Consider the following 23,056-nt stretch of genomic DNA (forward strand, 5'->3'; position numbering starts at 1 on the left):
CCTACTACCTACTCCATTTCCTAGTATCATGCTTGTTTATAACTTAGTTGCTGATTGGGGTATTGCGAAGCACGTTTGTCCCCAACGAAAAGGCATGCAAACACAAATGGAGAATGTAAATTTGAATAACAGCAAGACAGTGCAGCGGGGATGCGAAATTTACATTTGAACCACCTCCTAGTGCTCCAGCAGCCATCTAGGCCACGCCTTTGTTCCTCTGCAGGGCGAGTGAGGAGGGGCCTGGGAGTATCGCCTCCTGGCGAGGGAGGGTGTGGCGCAGGCGCAGGCGCAGGCGCAGCCGGATGGAAGTCGCTCTTGCCCGCCCTCCGTTTTCAACCAACTGAAAACCGAGGAAGGAGTACGCAAAAGTCATTTTCGGAGAAGTGGGACCATGCTTTGTGGGCTGCAACATGGAGGCAACCGGTGGAACTGAGGAGTTGGTGAGACGTTGCTCTGTGGTCGGCTGAGTGGGGAAGCCGAGCTGGGTCGAACCTCGAACGTTCCTTCCCCATCTCTTTTTCCTTTCCTAGGTTTCCGGGGAACTGGTGTCAGTGGCACATGCTCTTTCTCTCCCAGCCGAGTCTTATGGCAACGATGTGAGTATGACTCAGTCCGTAGGGCTCGCCACCAAATTGTAACCCTTTACCCAATTATCTTCTGTAGACTCTTCCTGTGTCTGCCAGAAACTGCGCCTTTCAATTAATTCTAATCTTTTCTGTCCCCAAACGCAGGCCTAATGCGAATGGGGGTAGTTCCCAAATTGTACTGCACTTTAGAGTCACTTGGGAATGTTTTAAATATCCCAGTGTTCAGGTTGCAATCCATGCTAGTTAAATCACAATATCTCGGGGGAGAGAGTCAAGAATCAGTTTTTTAAAGGTCCCAGGGTGGTTCCATTGTGCAGTAAAGTTCACTGGTGTCTGGTTTAGATCCTAAGGAGAAAACCCATGATGTATTTTGAGTTATAAGACACACGGACATGGAAATAGTGATAACGCTCTAATAATAATGTGATGTATGCTGGTAGATTGGCGAATCAGGGTATAAGATCCGAAGGAGTTTAGCCAAAGAAGAAAACCTAAGGACCCAGACAGTAGAGGAAAACCGCTGAGGAAGTGGGTATGGAACTGGATCTCCAAAATGTAGTTGGACAAAGGACATGGATTGGCAGTCAAGAAAAGGGCATGGTCTAAGGCATGGAGGTAAAAATGCAAAATTTTTTTCTGGAGTCAATGAAATAAATTCGTCTATTTGGTGTAAGAGATTCCGATGAAACAGGTGCTTTGTAAGACTTTTTATAATCTAGCCTGCTTCGTGATACTGATTCATTTCTAAGTATTGTAGGATAGGGAATTGGCTATCTGATAAACACAAATGATGGGTTATGACATGCTACCATCTTAAATGTGAAGAGTAACCTCACTTCTGTTATCTTACTTTGTCCTTAGTGGTGTATGTGGTATTTCACTTTTAAAATGATTTAACTCAGTCCTGAGATGATTTATCTCTTGCTTTATGTAGTCTTCTATACTTTCACTAACTGCTGGGGAGACAGCCAGTGGCTCATTTTGTTTATTAGGCTGTGTAGGTTTTCTTTTGGTTGTCATAAGGACAAGAGGATTATTATATCTTCCAGACTCACTAGTCCAGTTTTTAACCTTTGATAGTAACACCAAGCTTAGTAGCCCTCTTGAACATTAACTAGACATCCGCAGACTTTTTAAATTTGTTCTTTAGTAGCAAAATTAGGTGATTTCTGACCTGGCATTCTTCACTCCTTTGCAGCCTGATATCGAGATGGCTTGGGCCATGAGAGCAATGCAGCATGCTGAAATCTACTACAAAGTGAGTTGTCTATGTTCTTTATGAAGCAGAATTAAATATGTAATTTCAGTGTATAGTGCTCTGCTAAGCACCATTCTCAGTAAGTTAAATACTTATGTTTTGGAGATAATTTTTATTACTCTAAAATCTTATCTACAGAGAACAGGGGTATGGAGGTGAATTTTGCTTTGACAGTGAGGAGTCGTGCTTCTTTGCCCAGTGTTCTGTTGCTAACCAGCAAAAGGATGTCTGACCCACGCTGCAGCTGCTGCTGCTTAATCACTTCAGTCGTGTCCGACTCTGTGTGACCCCATATAGCCCACCACATAGCCCACCAGGTTCCTCTGTCCATGGAATTCTCCAAGCAAGAGTACTGGAGTGGGTTGCCATGCTCTCCTCCAGGGGATCTTTCCAGCCCAGGGATCAAACCATGGTCTTCTGCATTGCAGGCAACTTCTTTACCACTGAGCCACCAGGGAAGCCTTTCTGGCCCCTGAAAAGAAAGTGAAAGTGAAGTCGCTCAGTTGTGTCCGACTCTTTGTGACCCCGTGGCCTGTAGCCTACCAAGCTCCTCTGTCCATGGGATTCTCCAGGCAAGAATACTGGAGTGGGTTACCATTTCCTTCTCCAGGGGATCTTCCCAACCCAGGGATCGAACCTGGGCCTCCCACATTGGAGGCAGACGCTTTAACCTCTGAGCCACCAGGGAAGCCCCTGCTGCTGCTGCTAAGTCGCTTCAGTCGTGTCCGACTCTGTGCGACCCCATAGACGGCAGCCCACCAGGCTCCCCAGTCCCTGGGATTCTCCAGGCAAGAACACTGGAGTGGGTTGCCATTTCCTTCTCCAGGGAAGCCCCTACTAGGCACTAAACAAATGTTTCTTGACTGAATAAACAACCCACAGAGGGTAATAGCCAGGCATTACTAGGACCAAAGTAGTTTAAATTGGTGGAAGGGACTGTAATATATTATGGCTCTTTAGAATTATGTTGTGATTTCATCTGAAACCTAGGCTGTCTATATATTCTAATGAACTCTCCTGCCCTGAGAACCATGAGGATTTTCTGGGGAAGAGGGGACAGAAGTATAACGAATTAGAGACTAGCATCTGTATGTTTTCTTACTCCCTGGCAGCTGATTTCATCAGTTGACCCACAGTTCCTGAAACTCACCAAAGTGGATGACCAAATCTATTCTGAGTTTCGGGAACATTTTAAGAATCTCAGGATAGATATACTGGATCCAGAAGAACTCAAATCAGAAACAGCTAAAGAGGTAAGAATCCTCTTTTTTAAATACTGCCTAGCATCTGACCAACAATTACTGATCATGAATACATTTTTATACCTTTAGACTTGGGGGTGGATTGTTTTAAGGCAAATATGTAAAGAAGCAGGACTTTTATGTAGTTTAATAAACTAATATGTTATTAAATGAATTTTTCTGGCTTATGGATTTTTCATGTTCACTGAATATGGTTTTTTTCTCCACTTTGGTTTGGACCTTTCATCACTACACACCTAGCTCTTTCAGGGGAGAAGGAATAAATTTTTTTATGTGAGTAGTTTAACCAGAAGGCTTAGACAGAAGGTTGGCAAATAGACTACAGAGAGGTGTTTGAGTCCTCTGGATTTAAGATCATATCACAAGCTGTGGATAATTGGAAAACTTGTGTTTTGCATTGCTTACTTGATTATCTTCTACTTCTACAGAGCACTAAAATGCTTATACTTAGGAAATAATTTTCTTTGAGAGTAGACTCTTGGCTTATGAAGAATGAAAACTTTTAACTCTAAGCATGCTGTTACTGATCTTTGGAAAATTGCCTTTGTTGAATGGACTTCTTTCTTAAAATTTAACTTGTGACTTTGGGCCTAATTCATGCCTTCTTTGTCTCATTTGTGCTTCAGTGGGAATGAGTAACCATTTTGGGCTGAACTAGCCAATAACTTAAAACAGAGAATATGCTTAAGAAATTAAAATTTAATTCTCATCTCTAGACAAGGATTTAAGTATTTTATCAGATTAAAATATTGTTCATGTTGGAAAATACCAGCTTAAAGATGCCAAAGATAGCACAGAAACTCACAACTCTTGAAACTAGCGATCAGCTCAATTCTAATCTTTCACTGTGGTTATTTTCCTTACTGAGAAAACAGAAGCCCCTCTCCTGGCCTGACTTCACCAGCCTTCTGCATTTTTAGCTAAGATATCTTTTTTGCCTTTATAGAAGTGGAGGCCATTCTGCTTGAAGTTTGATGGGATTGTGGAAGACTTCAACTATGGTACTTTGCTGCGACTGAACTGTTCACAGGGCTACACTGAAGAAAACACCATCTTTGGTGAGTTTCTTGCCTCTGGGATTGTTTCTGAATAAGGAGAGTGAGGGGTCTAGTTTTACTGATGAATCAATGACATGGATAGTTTGGGAATCATTTTGTTATAACTTTAAAGATCATATTACTGTATCTTGAGTAACTGGAGATAGATTAAGTATTTTCAGCTTCATTTAGTATAGGATTAGAATTCCACATCTCTGAATCTTATGACTATACTTGAATGCTTTGTATGTTAGTTCAACTTTGTCAGTTTCCACTAGGTTTAGAGAATTAACTATGACTAGGACAATAATCAATTCTACTCACCTTTCAGCACCCAGGATACAATTTTTTGCCATTGAAATTGCTCGGAATCGAGAAGGTTATAACAAAGCAGTTTATACTGGTATTAAGGACAAAGAAGAGAAAGAAGACAGCAATGGAGGAGACAAAGGAGCCAACAGCAGAGAAGAAGAAAAAGGAGCCAACAGAGAAGGAGAAAAAGAGAAAGAAGCCTACAAAGAAATCAACAAAAGTAGTGAAACAACTATGTGAGGTAGTCAGGGAACAGCACTCTAGAAGGTATGATTCGTGAGTCTGCAAGTACCATGTTGCTACTTGCACAGGTCCCTGTGGTCAAATGTATTAATATCTCCTTTTTTAGTGGAAGGATATGCAGAAGGACATCTTTCTGGCCTAATTATCAGAAACTGCAGTGGTTGTTCTCTTGTGTGAACTGACTTGAAGTAGTGGGGTCTTAGTTGATGGTTTGTTGGTTCTCACCACCAGTCAAGTAAGAAATTTTGTAAATAAATTTCTTTTGGTTCTTATGACTATATATCTGTGACTGACTTTTAAAAGGTATTGAAAATTGTTTGACACGATTTTTTTAGTCCATAATCTTTGTCACGTCTTACATATAATGATATATGCTTATTTCTCAGGGCTTCTCACTACTTCCTGTAGTGAAATTCATTCAAACCTGTAAAGTTGCACATACTTTTGGATTAGAAATTCTTACATAAAATTGACTTGCTGTTTGAGTGACTGTAGCTTTCTGATTTTATTTGCTATGTCTCTCAAAAGATTTGATAAATACTCTACAGGGATAATAGCAGCAGCCTGAATCTGTCAGACAGGTGAACACAGTGCAGTTCACATTCGAGGAGCAAGAGACTAGACCTGCTTTAGTACCTGCTTTTCTTTTGTAACCAAGTTGTTACCTGAAATACAGCAGAAATTAATAATGAAACACAAAGCTTAGTAGATTGGCTTTCCTTTTATAATACTATGGACAATAGCACATATACATTAAATACAAAATGAACATATTTCTAAATGGTATATTGTCAGACTCCAAAAATAGACCAAATGATTTTGTATTGATGGGGGGAAGTTCCTTCTCATCTAATGACTTTTAAGAGTGCATGTTTTCAGTTATCTTTAGAAATGTAGAGATTTGTGCATGTCCCCAGAGACATGCTGACTTTGTTTGCTAAAACTAGAGGAAGCTGCAGTGTTTATAGTGCACACAGTAAATACTCTTAAAAGTCTAATCACAGCATGATCATGCAAGAAAAGATATACCAGAGCAGAGGAGGGTGAATGAGACTTTTTTTCCCTCAGTGGATACATAAGACAAAAGTTAAAATGAATGAGTTATCCCTTAGGTAAGAGCTACATTAAAGATGCACACAGCCAGCAGAAACAATTGTGCACAAAGCAAATAGGTTTCTCCACGAATTCTCTTGGGCCAGTTCTTAAAAGTTTTTTAAACATCTGTTAAAGTTTTCTTTTTATAGAATATATTTTTAAAAAGGTAGAATATTAATATAACATAATAGGTGGACTTTTTGAGATTAAGAACATGCTTTATTAACTTTCTCTTTGATTTTACAGAGAATATGAAACATACTGTTGAAAGTCACACTGCTTTAAAACAAGAGGCATCTGTCTATAAACTGGGTTATAAAAGCTGGTAAGAAGAAGGGAAATAAGAACACAGAACAGTTTGTGCTAACCATTTGATTTTTTAAAATTAATTTATTCTAATTGGAGGCTAATTACAGTATTGTGGTGGTTTTTGCCATACATTGGCATGAATCAGCCATGGGTGCACATGTGTCCCCCTATCCTGAACCCCCCTCCCACCTCCCCACCTTAACTCTCTGGGTTGTTCCAGAGCACCAGCTTTGAGTGCCCTGCTTCATGCATCAGACTTGGCACTGGTCATCTGTTTTACATATGGTAATATACATGTGTCAATGCTGTCCTCTCAAATCATCCCACCCTCACCTTCTCCCACAGAGTTCAAAAGTCTGTTCTTTACATCTGTGTTTCTTGCTGTCTTGCATGTAGGGTTGTCATTACTGTTTTCTTAATTCCATATATATGCATTAATATACTGTATTGGTGTTTCTCTTTCTGACTTACTTCACTTTGTATAATAGGCTCCAGTTTCATCCACCTCATTAGAACTAACTCAAATGCATTCATTTTTATAGTTCAGTAATATTCCATTGTGTATATGTGCCACAACTTCCTTATCTATTTGTCTACCGATGGACATCTAGTCTGCTTCCATGTCCTAGCTATTGTAAATAGTGCTGCAATGAACATTGGGGTACATGTGTCTCTTTCAATTCTGGTTTCCCCAATGTGTATGCCCAACAGTGGGATTGCTGGGTCATATGGCAGTTCTATTTCCAGTTTTTTAAGGAATTGCCACACTGTTCACCATGATGACTGTACTAGTTTCCATTCCCAGCAAGAGTGTAAGAGGGTTCCCTTTTATCTACACACTCCAGCACTTACTGTTTGTAAAGTTTTTGATGGCAGCCATTCTGACCGGCATGAAATGGAACATCATTGTGGTTTTGATTTGCATTTCTTTGATAATGAATGATGTTGAGAATCTTTTCATATGTTTGTTAGCCATCTGTATGTCTTCTTTGAAAAAATGTCTATTTAGTTCTTTGGCCCACTTTTTGATTGGATTGTTTATTTTTGATTTTGAATTGATCAAAAGGGGTAATATTCTGGGTGAGTCTGGCCTAATCAGGTGAGACCTTAAAGGAGACAAGAAGCAGCAGCAGATGTTCTGTTGACCTTGAAGAAGCAAACAGATATGTGACAGAAGGGCATCAGGTGGCAAAGTGTGGAGGGTGACATCTGGAAGCTGAGAATACCCCCAGGCTGAGAGACAGCAAGAAAAATGGGATGTTACTCCTAGAGTTGAAAGGAACTGAATTTTGTCAACAACTGGTAAGTTTGGGAGAAGAACTCAAGCCACAGATGAAATTGTAGTGCTGGTTGACACCGTAATTTCAGCCCTGTGAGGACCCAGTTATGTCATACCTGGACTCTTAATCTTCAGGACTAGTGAGGTCATAATAGGTATTGTCTTATTATGTGTTAATTTGTTATAGAGCAGTAGAAAACTGTATAGACTTTGGTAATAAAAGTGTACTGCTGCTGTAATAAGTACCTAAAGTGTGGGAATGACTTTGGAATCAGGCACTGGGTGTAAGCTGGAAGAATACTATGTAGCCTAAATTGCCTTGTACAGACTTTCAGCAGAAATATGGACTTCAAAGATGCTGTTGGTGAGGGATCAAAAGGAAGTGTTATTGTTACTGAAAACTGGAGGAAGGGGGAGCCTATTAGTAAGTGGTAACATTGCAGAGGCCAGGAAGTTTGAGATTTGAGTTCTTGCTCTGAATTATTTGGGAGGTGATACGAGGCCAGTCCTGACATTGTATTTAAACATCAGATTTATTCAGATTGCGGTACCAATCCAGTTGTTTATCTCCATTACATCTTTTGGAGGCAGGAAAAGAGACTAATTTTTACATTTATAGAAAGGAATACTGAAGCCATTTAAAGCTTTTAAGCCATTAAGTTTGTGATTTGTTACAGCAGCAGTATAAAACTAATAAGCATAGTGAACCCTGCTCCAAAAGTGGAGACATTTACTGCACTGTCATTAAGGATATGGGTATGTTTTACCAGAAAATTGGAGAAGTGAACTGCACCCAAAGTGAGTCTCAATAACTCTAAACTGTTTTGAACTTATTCTCCAAAGGAACTCCTGTAGTTGAGTCTGTGTGTGTTGTGTCAGGTGCTATTGGTATAACTGGGAGTTCTCTAAATTAGATTCTGTGTACAATACAATGCTTATTAGTGATATTATATATATATATATATATATATATATATATATATCAAATGAGCACATATCATATATATATATTAAGGCTTCCCAGGTGGCTCACATGATAAAGAATGTCTGCAATGCAGGAGACCTGGGTTTGTTTAATCCCTGGGTCAGAAGATCCCCTGGAGAAGGGATGGCTACCCACTCCAGTATTCTTTATTGCCTGGAGAATTCCATGGATAGAGGAGCCTGGCAGGCTACAGTCCATGGGGTTGCAAAGAGTCAGACATGATTGAGCAACTAACACTTTTATTTCATTTTCATATATATATATATATGAAAGGGCTTCCCTCATAGCTCAGTCTTTAGAGAATCTGCCTGCAATTCAGGAGACCTGGATTCAATTCGTGGGTTGGGAAGATCCCCTGGAGAAGGAAATGGCAACCCACTCCAGTATTCTTGCCTGGAAAATCCCATGGACAGAGGAGCCTGGTGGGCTACAGTCCATGGGGTTGCAAGAATCAGACACAGCTTAGCGACTAAACCACCACCATATATATATATGTATATAAACTCAACAGTAGGACCAAGAAATGTGTTTCTGGAGAGGTGTGCTTTTATCGTTGACATTGTTTAAAATTGCCAGATCATGGTGATAATTAAAGCTGATCAGCTTTTGTTGGTTTATTACCATTTTCAAATTTTCTACAGATAATGTCGCTTTTTTTTGTTTGCACCAGTGTAGATAATTCTCACTACTCCACATTTGTACTCCACAGTTGCTTTTATATGGTTTTTTTTCAGACGAATGGTTAATATCTTAATTGGTAATTCAAAATTAAGGCCTGTATGTATGATATGTTAATGGTCATTTTTCTATGCCTACATTCTACCTCTAGAACGGTGGAAGCATTATGAATGTCAACACATTGTTGGTCTCCTGAATTGCACGGCTGTCACATGATGACCATATGTATGACTGGCTAGCTTTTCCCTGCTCTACTTAGGGTTTCTCTGAATTCCTCAATATAAATTTTAACAGAAGTCAGTATTTATGTTTTTATTTTATAAATGGAAAACAAGATTGAGTCATAATTTTCCCTCTGTCACATAAGTAGTGATGTTGGGACTCAGATCTGCATCTTTTGATTATTAATCTCATCTGAAATCCTAATTCCTATCCTAGAATAAGCTTCTTGCTAGAATAGAGAGTTAATATGGATGAGGAATTGAAGCATGCAACAACAATAAGCATTCTATTGTGAAGTGATGCACCGAACTAGTTTAAACTCTTCAGTACATTTTAAATTTCTCTTTGTCTTTTTCCATCTAAGAGGTTCCTTTTTATGTATGCAACTGAGACATTTAAAAGCCATGATGGCATGATTACTATATCTGTAATCTTTCTTCGATTTCAAAATTATATTTTAATTTCTTAACCTTTCCTATGAACTGAGTTTGGCTGACATTTTCCTCAAGTACTTTGTATTTTTTTGTAATTGTTTTTTTCTTTTTGAGGCTTTATTCTATGTTCCTGAAATAAGTTTTATCAGGCTACCTCACTGGACACTCTATGTTACTGGTTGGTTTTTACATTGTAAATAAAGAAAATTGAAAATATCTTAACTTAGACGATAAATCTTTTCAAGTGGAAGATATCTCAAAAACCTAATTCAAAAATCTAATTTTTCTGTGAAAAAATAAAAAGACACTACAGGATGTGCTTTACCCAGTTGAAAATCCTCTATGTATGTAAAGATTGTTTATTAACTTACTTATCACCCTTCCTGTTATACTAAGAACACTGTAAATGACATAATTCCATAATGTTTCCATTGTCCTATATACCTTCACAAGACACTTCTTTCTAGAAAACAGCTTTAAAGTAATCTCTCTGCTTCTCTATGATTTAGGATTCTTATTATGTCCTTTCTGTTTCAGTTCAATTCAGTTCAGTCGCTCAGTCGTGTCCGACTCTTTGCGACCCCATGGACTGCAGCACAGCCAGGCCTCCCTGTCTATCACCAACTCCCGGAGTTTACTCAAACTCATGTCCATTGAGTCAGTGATGCCATCCAACCGTCTCATCCTCTGTCGTCCTCTTCTCCTCTCGCCTTCCATCTTTCACAGCATCAGGGTCTTTTCAAATAAGTTAGTTCTTCACATTAGGTGGCCAAAGTATTGGAGTTTCAGCTTCAACATCAGTTCTTCCAGTGAACATTCAGGACTGATTTCCTTTAGGATGGACTGGTTGGATCTCCTTGCAGTCCAAGGGACTCTAAAGAGTCTTCTCCAACACTTCAGTTTAAAAGCATCAATTCTTCCATGCTCAGCTTTCTTAGTAGTCCAACTCTCACATCCATACATGACTACTGGAAAAAACATAGCCTTGACTAGACGAACTTTTGCTGACAAAGTAATGTCTCTGGTTTTTAATATGCTGTCTAGGTTGGTCATAACTTTTCTTTCAAGGAGTAAGCATCTTTTTATTTCATGGCTACAGTCACCATCATCTGCAGTGATTTTGTAGCCCCTCAAAATAAAGCTCTTCTGTTTACACTAAACTATATCTGGCCAATCTTATACAATTCTGAGAATTTGGATTGTATTTAAAATCCAAATCACTATAATTTAAAATTTACATGTTCTTGACTTTTTATTAAAGAAAACAAGTCTCCTAAAAATTGTGTCAATCTTAAGGTCATTTTTCTCCTCCACAGTCACTAAGGCTTACATGCTCTCCTTTTGTTTATGGAAGATAAAAGAATTCTGCCTTCTGATCCCTGTAACTCCCCACCATTGAAATAAGTTTTCGCCTCTTAAACGTGAATGAGATCATGAACTCTGGCACTTGCTTACCTGGTAAACTCAAATTCACCTATGGTATATTTATTTTAAATTCTTTTTTGTTATGAAAATTTTAAACATACACAGTAGTAGAAATAATAGTATAATGAACCCCTATATATCTGTCATCCAGATTAAATAGTTAGCAAGATATTGCTACATCTGCTTCATTTATCCTTTTTGCTTTATTAAAGCAATGCAAACAAACATCAGACATTATCATTACACCCCTGTATATTTTAGTGTGCTTTTCTAAAACATTTTATTATATAATCTCAATGACAATCATAAGATTTTCAATTGATATTCAATTATATAAAAAATTTGTGAATGCATATTCAAATGATAGTGATCCAGGAAACAGTCCTTTACTGTATATTTAAGGAATAGCCATTAGTGTAGGTTGACTAAAGTATAGGCTAGCTGTATGTACAAAAGAATTAGAAAAGATTGAAAACATATGTTTAATTCACACTGCAGGCACTAATAATAAGCCCTAGATACTGAGCTAGATTCCTTACATGCATCTTACTCCTATCATATAGGCATTATCAACCCTATTTTACACATTAGGAAATTTAGGCATGGGGAGATTTTGAGTCCCAGGTTAAGGATTTTAGAATTAGATACTAGTGGCTAGATATTGGAAGCTAATTTTAATTCCTAGCTAATTACATGATGAAAACTGATTATGGAAGATTAAATTATGCACTATATTCAGTTCAGTTGCTCAGTCATGTCCAACTCTGTGACCAGATGCACACCAGGCTTCCCTGTTCACCATCTCCCGAAACGTGCTCAAACTCATGTCCATCAAGCTGGTGATGGCATCCAAACATCTCATCCTCCATTGTTTCCTTCTCCTCCTACCTTCAATCTTTGCCAGCATCAGGGTCTTTTCCAATGAGTTGGCTCGTTGTATCTGGTGGCCAAAGTACTGGAGCTTCAGCTTCAGCATCAGCCCTTCCCATGAATATATAGGACTGGTTTCCTTTAGGATTGACTGGTTTGATATACTTGCAGTCCAAGGGACTCTCAAGAGTCTTCTTCAGCACCACAGTTCAAAAGCATCAGTTCTTTGGCACTCAGCTTTCCTTATGGTCCAACACTCACATCCATATATGACTACTGGAAAAACTATAGCTTTGACTATACGGCCCTTTGTCAACAAAGTAATGTCTCTGCTGTCTAATGCACTGTCTAGATTTGTCATAGCTTTTCTTCAAAGGAGCACGTGTCTTTTAATTTCATGGCTGCAGTCACCATCTGCAGTGATTTTGGAACTCAATAAAATAAAGTCACTTACTGTTTCCATTGTTTCCCCATCTATTTGCCATAAGGTGATAGGACTGGATGCCATGATCTTCGTTTATTGCATGTTGAGTTTTAGAGCCAGCTTTTTCACTCTCCTCTTTCTCTTTTATCAAGAAGCTCTTTAGTTCCTCTCCACTTTCTGCCATAAGGGTGGTGTCATCTGCATATCTGAGGTTATTGATATTTCTCCCGGCAATCTTGATTCCAGCTTGTGCTTCATCCAGCCTGGCATATCGCATGATGTACTCTGCATATAAGTTAAATAAGCAAGGTGACAATACAGCCTTGACATACTCCTTTTCCTATTTGGAAAAAGTCTGTTGTTCCATGTCCAGTTCTAACTGTTGCTTCTTGACTTGCATACAGATTTCTCAGGAGGCAGGTCAGGTGGTCTGGTATTCCCATCTCTTGAAGAATTTTCCAGTTTGTTGTGATCCACACAGTCAAAGGCTTTGGCGTAGTCAATAAGGCAGAAGTAATTTTTTTTCTGAAACTCTTCCTTTTTCTATGATCCAACAGATGTTGGCAATTTGATCTCTGGCTCCTCTGCCTTTTCTAAATCCAGCTTGAACAGCTGGAAGTTCTTGGTTCATGTACTGTTGAAGCCTTGCATGGAGAATTTTGAACATTACTTCGTTAGCATGTGAGATGAGTGCAATTGTGCCATAGTTTGAACATTCTTTGGCATTACCTTTCTTTGGGATTGGAATAAAAACTGACCTTTTCCAGTCCTGTGGCCACAGCTGAGTTTTCCAAATTCACTGCCATATTGAGTGAAGCAGTTTTACAGCATCATATTTTGGTTAAGATTTGAAATAGCTGGAATTCCATCACTTCCACTAGCTTTATTTGTAGTGATGCTTCCTATGAACTTTGACTTTGCATTCCAGGATGTCTGGCTCTAGGTTAGTGATCACACCATTGTGGTTATCTGGGTCATGAAGATCTTTTTGGTATAGTTCTTCTGTGTATTCCTTCCACCTCTTCTTAATATCTTCTGCTTATGTTATGTCCATACCACTTTTGTCCTGTATTGTGCCCATCTTTGCATGAAATGTTTCTTTTCTTTAAGAGATCTCTAGTCTTTCCCATTCTATTGTTCTCCTCTATTTCTTTGCATTGATCACTTAGAAAGGCTTATCTTTCCTTGCTGTTCTTTGGAACTCTGCATTCAGATGGGTATGTCTTTCCTTTTCTCCTTTGCCTTTCGCTTCTCTTTTCTCAGCTATTTGTAAGGTCTCCTCAGACAACCATTTTGCCTTTTTGCATTTCTTTTTCTTGGGGATGGTTTTTATCACCACCTTGTATAGAAAGTCATAAACCTCCTTCAGTAGTTCTTCTGGCAGTCTCATCTATCAGATCTTCCTTTAAATCTATTTGTCACTTCTGCTGTATAATCAAAAGGGATTTGATTTAGGTCATACCTGAATGGCCTAGTAATTTTCCCTACCTTGTTCAATTTATGTCTTAATTTTACAGTAAGGAGTTCATGATCTGAGCCATAGTCAGCTCCTGGTCTTGTTTCTGCTGACTGTATAGAGCTTCTGCATCTTCAGTTGCAAAGAATATAATCAATCTGACTTTGGTATTGACCATGTATAGAAGGCACGTGACACGTGTAGATGACACATGATATCCATGTGAGGAGTCTTCTCTTGTGTTGTAGGAAGAGGGTGTTTTTTAGGACCAGTGTGTTCTCTTGGCAAAACTCTATTAGCCTTTGCCCTGCTTCATTCTGTACTCCAAGGCCAAACTTGCCTGTTACTCAGGCAATTAATTAGCCTCTAATTACTTAATTAATTAACCTCTAATTAAAGTAAAAAGAAAAAACCCAAACCAATAACTAAATAAATATTTTATATATATATATATATATATATATATATATATATATATATATATATACACACACACACACACACCACATCTTCATTATCAATTTTTTGTTGGTGGACATTTAGGTTGCTTCCATATCTGCGCTATTGTAAATAATGCTGCAATGAACATTGGAATGCATGTATCTTTTTGAGTTACAGTTTTTCTTCAATTTCTCAAATAAGCCACCTAAACTTATGGCTAAAGCAACTAGAGAAAGAAAAACAAAGAAAATGCAAAGTTAGTAGAAGGAAAGAAATTATAAATATAAAAGCAGAAATAATTGAAAGAGACAAAAAATAGGAAAAATCAATGAAAATAAAACCTGGTTCTTTGAGACAATAATGAAAATTGTTAACCTTTAGCCAGGCACATCAGGAAAAAAAGGGAGAAGACTCTAATTAGAAAAGTTAGAAATGAGATAGGAGAAGTTACAACTGACACCACAGAAATTTGAAGGATCATAAGTGACTGCCAATATATGCAACTATATGCCAATAAAATGGACAACCTGGAAGAAACGGACAAATTCTTAGAAAGGTACAATTTCCTAAGACTGAACCAGGAAGAAATAGAAAATATGAACAAACCAATCATAAGTAATGAATGTGAAATTATGATTTAAAATCTTCCAACCAATAAAAGTCCAGAACTAGATGTATTCCCAGGTGAATTCCATCGAGCATTTAAAGAAGCGCTAACACCTAACCTTCTCATACTCTTCCAAAAAATTGCAGGTGGAGGAACACTTCTAAACTCATTTTAGGAAGCCAATATCACCTTGATCCAAAACCAGATAAAGATACCACAAAAAAGAAACTATAGGCCAATAACGCTGATAAACATAGACACAGAAACCCTCGGCAAAATACTAGCAAACAAATTTCAACAACACATTGAATGGACCATACACCATAATCATGTGGTATTTATCCCAAGGATTCCAGCATTTATTGTTTGTAGACTTTTTGATGGCAGCCATTCAGAACAGTGTGAGATGGTACCTCATTGTGGTTTTGATTTGCATTTCTCTAATAATGAGTGATGTAGAGATCTTTTCATGTGCTTATTAGCCATCTGTGTGTCTTCTTTGGAGAAACGTCTGTTTAGTTCTTTGGCCCATTTTTTGATTGGGTCATTTCTTTTTCTAGTATTGAGCTGTATGAGCTGCTTGTAAATTTTGGAGACTAATTCTTTGTCAGTTGTTTCATTGGCTATTATTTTTTCCCATTCTGAAGGCTAACTTTTCACCTTGCTTATAGTTTCCTTCATGGTGCAAAAGCCTTTAAGTTTAATTAGGTCCCATTTGTGTATTTTTGTTTTTATCTCCATTACTCTAAGAGGTGGGTCATAGAGGATCTTGCTCTGATTTATGGCAGAGAGTGTTCTACCTATGGTTTCCTCTTAGAGTTTTATAACTTCTGGTCTTACATTTAGATCTTCAGTCCATTTTTACTTTATTTTTGTGTATGGTGTTAGAAAGTGCTCTAGTTTCATTCTTTTACAGGTGGTTGACCAGTTTTCCCAGCACCACATGTTAAAAAGATTATCTTTTCTCCATGGTATAGTTTTGCCTCCTTTGTCAAAGATAAGGTGTCCATAGCTGCGTGGATTTATGTCTGGGCTTTCTATTTTGTTCCATTGATCTATATTTCTGTCTTTGTGCGAGTACCATACTGCCTTGATGGCTGTAGCTTTGTAGTATAGTCTGAAGTCAGGCAGGTTGATTCCTCCAGCTCCATTCTTCTTTTTCAAGGTTGATTTAGCTATTTGAGGTTTTTTGTGTCTCCATACAAATTGTGAAATTACTTGTTCTAGTTCTGTGAAAAATACCATTGGTAGCTTGATAGGGATAGTGTTGAATCTATAGGTTGCTTTGAGTAGTATACTCATTTTCACTATATTGATTATTCCAATCCATAAACACGATATATTTCTCCATCTATTTGTGTCATCTTTGACTTCTTTCATCAGTGTTTTATAGTTTTCTATATATAGGTCTTTTCTGTCTTTAGGTACATCTATTCCTAAGTATTTTATTCTTTTTGTTGCAATGGTGAATGGGATTGTTTCCTTATTCTCTTTCTTATTCCTTATTCTCTTTCTGTTTTCTCATTGTAAAGGTATAGAATGCAAGGGGTAACAGCATACATTATCCTCAATGGCAAAAAACTGAAAGCATTTCCTCTAAAATCAGGAACAAGCCAAGGGTGCCCACTCTCTCCACTACTATTCAACATAGTTTTGGAAGCCCTAGACACAGACATCAGAAAAGAAAAAGAAATAAAAAACAATCCAGATTGGAAAAGAAGAAGTAAAACTCTCACTCTTCACAGATGACATGATCTTTACATAGAAAACCCTAAAGATACCACCAGAAAATTATTAGAGCTAATCAATGAATATAGTAAAGTTGCAGGATATAAAATTAATACACAGAAATCCCTTGCATCAGAAAACAGAAAGAGAAATTAAGGAAACAATTCCATTCACCATTGCAAAGAAAAGAATAGAATTTTTAGGAATAAATTTACCTAAAGAAAAAAAATAAACTGCATAGGCAGTGTAGAAGGGAAGAAAGAAAATGATGTCAAAGGTAGATTTTGACCATGAGGAGTCAAGGGAGAAAGGCAAGATAGTGCTGGAGGTGGAGCCTGAGTCAAATAAGCCAAGGAAGAAGAATCTCAGACTTAGAGAGCCACTTTATCTTTAGTTGTTTTTTGTCAGTTGATCTTAAAATATTATTTTGCAGAGAGGCATCCATAATTATGCTCTATCTTTTCATTTATGGAATTTATATGATAATGTATTTAGTTTTTTCAATTAATAAACTGTTTTTTGGAGCAGTTATAACTTCACAACAAAATAGTATGAAACTATAGAGTTCTTCTCTAGTCTTTGTCCTCACACATGTAGAGCCTCCTCCATTTTTGATATCCTGAACCATGGTGGTATATTTGTTATAATCAATAAACCTACATTGACACGTTATTATCACTTCAAGTTTATAGTTTACATTAGAGTTTATTTCTGGTGTTGTATAGTCTATGGGATTTAAGAGGGGGTAATTTATAATAACGTTCCCATTACTACCTTAAAAATCCTCTGTGCTCTGCCTATTCATCCCTCCCTTGTCCCTGACTCCTAATAACCACTGATCTTTTTACTGTCTTTGTAGTTTTGCCTTTCTTTCCCAAAATGTTACGTACTTGGAATCATATGCACCAGAGCCTTTTCTGACTGGTTTCTTTCACTTAGTAATATGCATTTAAATTTCCTCCTTATCTTTTCATAGCTTCTTATCTCCTTTCTATTTAGTGCTAAATAATATTTGATTGTCTGGATGTACCACAGTTTATTTATCTATTCTTTTATGAAAGACATCTTGATTGCTGCAAAGTTTTAGCAATTGTGAATAAAACTGATATAAACATCCATGTGGCCAATTATGTGTGGACATAGGGTTTTGATTCATTTGTGTAAACACCAAGGAGCATGATTGTTGGATCATAGTCTAAGAGTATGTTTAGTTTTGTAAGGAACTGCCAAATTAGTTTCCAAAAGGTCTGTGCCATTTTACATTTCTACTAGCAATAAATGAGAGATTTTGTACTCCACATCCTTCCCAGCACTTGACGGTGTATGTGTTTTGAATTTGAGCAGCTATAATAGGTGTATCTTATTGTTGGCTTAATTTGTAATTCGCTAATGAGATAAGTTGAGCATCTTTTCATATGCTTACTTGTCTTCCATATATCTTCTTTGGTGAGATGTGTTCAAGTGTTCACCTATTTTTAGTGAAATTGCTTTCTTATTAAATTTTAGGAGTTCTTTGTATGTTTTGTATAACAGTTCTTTATCAGATGTATCTTTTGCAAATATTTTCTCCTAGTATGTGGCTTGTCTTCTCAATCTCTTGACAAGGTTTTCTGGAGAAGTTTTAATTTTAATGAAGTCCAACTTATCAATTATATTTTTCAGGGACCATAAATTTGTTGCTGTATTTAAAAAGTTATTGCCCTACCCAAAGTCTTTTAGTTGTTCTCCTATATTCAGTTCAGTTCAGTTGCTCAGTTGTGTCCGACTCTTTGAGACCCCATGGACTGCAGCACGCCAGGCCTCTCTGTCCATCACCACATCCCAGAGTTTACCCAAACTCAAGTCCATTGAATCGGTGATGCCATCCAACTATCTCATCCTCTGTCGTCCCCTTCTACTCCCACCTTCAATCTTTCCTAGCATCAGGGTCTTTTCAAATGAATCAGCTCTTCACATCAGGTGGCCAAGGTATTGGAGTTTCAGCTTCAACATCAGTCCTTCCAATGAACACTCCTAGAAGTTCTATATTTTTTTTCCTTGTATACTTCGATGCTCCATTGTTAGGTGCATACACATTAAGGGTTAGTATGTCTTGAAGAACTGACAACTTTATCATCATGTATTGTCTGTATTTATCCTCTCTTTATCTTATCAGCCTTGTTCTGAAATTGACCATATCTGAATTTAATATAGATACTTCTACTTTCTTCTGATTAGTATTAGGATAACTTACCTTTGTCTATCCTTTTAGTTTTAATACATATGTGTCTTCTACATAAGTTTCTACAGAGAAATCAACTGGTAGCATTGTAGGGGTTTCCTGTTTTTCTCTTGCTGCCTTTACAATACTCTCTTTTTCTGTTTTAATTAAAATATATCTTGGTGTGAATCTGTTTGGGTTTGTCTTATTTGGGTCTCTCTGTGCTTCCTGTGCCTGTTAACTTTGAGAAGGCTTCATTCATAATTTCTTAAAATACATTTTTGACCCCCTTTTCTCTCTCTCTTTTTCTTCCAGAACCCCTATTAGGTATAGATTGGCAAGTTTTATATTATCCCATCTATTTCTTATGTTGCTTTCATTTTTTAAAAAATATACCCTTTGGTCTGATGTTCTGATTGATTTCCAATATGGTTTCTGATGTTATGATTGAGTAATTTCCCTTTTTCCAGATAACTTATCTATTCTGTGTCATTTAGTCAGCTATTCATTGTTTGTAGATTGCTTTTTATCTTGGAAATTTAATTATCTATTTTTGAACGATGTATCTTTCTAGTTTCTAGTTCCTTGTCACAGTGATCTGTGTTTCTATTGATAATCTTTTTTTTTTTTATTCAGTTAGTATTTTTATTATCACCTTTTTGAAACAGGGGTCTGGTAGACTTGAACTCTGTTTCATTGTTTGTTCTTTCATGGAATCTCTCCTGATGTTTTAATTGAGAGTATCTCCTATAACTTTTCATTTTAGTTAACTTTATCTGTCTCTGACTTTAGAAGCAAAAGTTATCTACTGTTGTTTTAAAGGGGTGTTTTTAAGTGAGAGCATCCCTGTATAGACTCTTTATGTCCAGTGTTTCTGCTGTGAGGGTAGTTTTGGCATGGATGCTAGCCACGTCTTTCCTCAGGGTGTGCTGGCCATGGTCCTCTTGATAGGGGATGTGATTGGTGTTGGAGTATCTGGAGCCTGTGCTAGACTGAGATGGAGCTTCCTCTATGCTCTGTGGTTGTCACTGTCCTGTCAGGGATAGCGTCTTCTCCTCAGTTGTTGGAGTAGAAGCTCTGAAGTTTAGGTTCAATCAGGCTCCATTGCCCATGAATGAGTGTCCTACCCCAAAGGAGGTGATTGCTGAAGCAAGTGTGGCCTATGCAGTCACAGAGGACTTATATGCTGCTTGTGTAAATGTCCATGGTTCCACTGAGCAGTAGCACAAGTTTGCATTGCTTTGTCGTGTTTGTCTCAGATCTAGTGCAAGGCTGTGGTGAGGAATAGGCTGGGAATTGGGGCATTGGGGCTGCAGGAATTGAAATGGCTACACTGCCACAAGAGATCTGGGCTGCCTCTATGACAGTCTTCTTCCAGGATCTGTCTGTCACAGGGCTAAGTTGGAGTGTGGAGTGGGTGAAACTTGTGGCATCTCAGTGGGAAACAAACAGCTGTGAGCTCCTGAGTGAACTGACAATTCTTGTCTCCACTTCCTGCCCACCTGAATTACACCCTAGGTTCCTGGGACTGTCTTTGCATAGCTAGACCAAGTCCTTTCCCAAGGCCTACATGCCTAAGATCTAGTGCTAGCTGTGGTATGTTCCTGTGGTGCCACCCACTGTGTGCACTGATAATAGTCACCACCGCTGCCCCACCAAGCCCACGTCTAAGGCTCCCCAGGCTGTCTCTGTAGCTAGGCTGAGTACTCTCCCAGGGCCTGTCTTCCCAATATCCAATGCTATGCTATGGTATATTCTTGTGATGCTGCCTTATGCATGTGCTGACAATGGCCTTTGCTGTCCCACCTGGATGACACACTAGGTCTAGGTCTAGTCTGTCTTTGTGGAGCTAGACTATGTCTTTTCCCAGGGCATACTTTGCCCAGATCTAGTACCAAGTTGTGTTGTGGAGTTAGCAGGCCCAGGCTATTTACCTCATTTGGATTGGGGAGTGTGGGGAGGTGGCAGCTGCCACTGCAAGGCTCTCTCCTCCCTAATTGTTGGCAACATCCCCCACATACTTCATATGAGTAGTAGCTAAGCTTCTCCAGTCTTTCTGCCTGTCCTAGTGATACTTCCAGCACCCAAGGGGGCTTATCTTCTCTGTGCAGGATCCTGAGTCTAGGATGTCTGAATTGTGCCTCTACCTGCCCACTACTACATGTGAGGGTCCACCTGTGTGGATATTCTCTTCCTTTCAGATTCCTCCCAGGTGTGTAGGCCCTGACCTGATGCATCTTCTCCTTTCTAACTTGTTGCATGAAGATTTTTCTTGCAGCTTTGTCTGTATAGGAGTTCTGCAAATTTCCAGAAAGTTTTCTGTGAGAATTGTTCCATATGTAGATGTATCTTTGATGTATTTATGTGGGGAAGTGAACTCCATGGTCTCCTACTCCATCATCTGATCTCCTCCCATTGCCACTGTAATTCAACACGTATTGGAAGTCATAGCCAGAACAATTAGTAAATAAATAAATATATTCAGCTTGGGCAGGGATAATTTGTCACTTTTGGCAAATGACATGACACTGTATATTAAAAAACACTAAAGACTCAACAAAAACTATTAGAACTAATAAATGATTCAGTAATTTTTCACATTACAATATTAATAAACAGAAATTTGTCATGTTTCTCTACACTAATAATGAACTATCAAAAAGGGAAATTAAGAAAACAGTTTCAGCTACATTAGCATTAAAAGGAATAAACTATCTAAGAATGAATCTAACCAAGGAGGTAAAAGACTTGTATTTGAAAATCTATAAGATATCAATGAAAGAGGAACTTCCCTAGTGGTCCAAAGGTTAAGTCTCCATGCTGCCAAGGCAGAGGGCCCAGGTTTGATCTCTGGTAAGGGAACTAGATCCCACATGCTGCAACTAAAAATCCTGCATGTCACAACTAAAAGATCCCACATGCCACAATGAAGATTGAAGATCCCGCATGCTGCAACTGAGACCCAGTGCAGCCAAATAAATGAATAATTACAAATAAACATTAAAAAATAAACTGCTTGCTCTAAATACTTTTATAAAAATGATATTAATAAAAATATATTAATGATAGAAATTGAAGATGATACAATCAGATGAAAAGAAATACCATGCTCATGGATTAGAAGAATTGACATTGTTAATGTGAACATATTACCCAGGTAAGCTACAGGTGCAATTTAATCTTTATCGAAATACAGTTGGCATTTTTCACAAAGATAGAACAAATAATTTAAAATTTGTATGGAAACACAAAAGACTCTGAATAGCCAAAGCAATCCTGGGAAATAAGAAAGCATCAAACTTCCTGGTTTCAAAATGTATTACAAAATTATAATAATAAAAACTGCATGGTATTGTCAGAGAAAGAGACTCAGATCAATAAAATAGAATAGGGAGAACAGAAATAAAGCCACACTTATATGGGCAGTTAATCTATGACAAACATCATAAGAATATGCAATAGGGAAACCACCATCTATTTAACAAGTTGTGCTGGGAAAACTGGACAGGTACATGTAAAGGAATAAAACAGGATTACTATACCATATCCAAAAGTAAATTCAAAATGGATTGAAGACTTAAATGTAGGACCTGAAACCATAAAGCTCATAGAAGATAACATAGACCATATAATTTTTGACATTGGCTAGCAATATTTTTTTGGATCAATCTCCTCAAGCCAGAAAAACAAAACCAAAAAATATCAAATGGGACTACATCAAGCTAAAAATCTTTTGCCTAGTGAAGGAAACTACCAAGAAAATTTAATAACAGTCCATTGAATGGGAGAAAATGTTTTCAAACCATTTGTTCAATAAGCATTTAATTTTCAAAATATATAAGGTAATCACACAATGCAATAGCAAGGAAAAAAAACCCCAGATTGTCTTATTAAAAATGGGCAGTTGGAGACTTCCCCAACAATTGGTGGCCCAATGGTTAAGATTCTAAGCTTCCAATGCAGGGGGCACAGGTTCGATTCCTGGGAAACTATGATCTTACATGCTACGTGGTGCAGCCAAAATAGTAAAAATAAATATGGGCAGTGAATGTAAATAGATATTTTCCCAAAGATGTATAGATTGCCAACAGGTACACAAAAATTTTCTCAGTATCACTAACCACTAGGGAAACAAGGAGATAACACCACATGCCTGTCAGAATGGTTATCAAAAAGATAGTAAATAACAAGCGTTGATGAAGCT

At 37.8% G+C, this 23,056-nt stretch overlaps 1 protein-coding gene and 1 non-coding gene across 2 annotated transcripts; one reads left to right on the forward strand and one right to left on the reverse strand.

Moving 5' to 3' along the window:
• Positions 1-268: 268 nt before the first annotated feature.
• Positions 269-4,979, forward strand: PBDC1 (polysaccharide biosynthesis domain containing 1). The gene is made up of 6 exons (XM_020905258.2): positions 269-440; positions 531-596; positions 1,786-1,845; positions 2,958-3,098; positions 4,054-4,165; positions 4,476-4,979. The coding sequence occupies exons 1-6, from the start codon at positions 411-413 to the stop codon at positions 4,694-4,696; spliced, it is 630 nt and encodes a 209-aa protein (XP_020760917.1). The 5' UTR covers positions 269-410; the 3' UTR covers positions 4,697-4,979.
• TRNAW-CCA (transfer RNA tryptophan (anticodon CCA)) lies at positions 2,462-2,533 on the reverse strand. The gene has a single exon. It is a non-coding gene; the product is annotated as a tRNA-Trp (tRNA).
• Positions 4,980-23,056: the final 18,077 nt, after the last annotated feature.

This window comes from Odocoileus virginianus, chromosome X (assembly GCF_023699985.2).
Source record: "Odocoileus virginianus isolate 20LAN1187 ecotype Illinois chromosome X, Ovbor_1.2, whole genome shotgun sequence".
Lineage (NCBI taxonomy): Eukaryota > Metazoa > Chordata > Mammalia > Artiodactyla > Cervidae > Odocoileus > Odocoileus virginianus.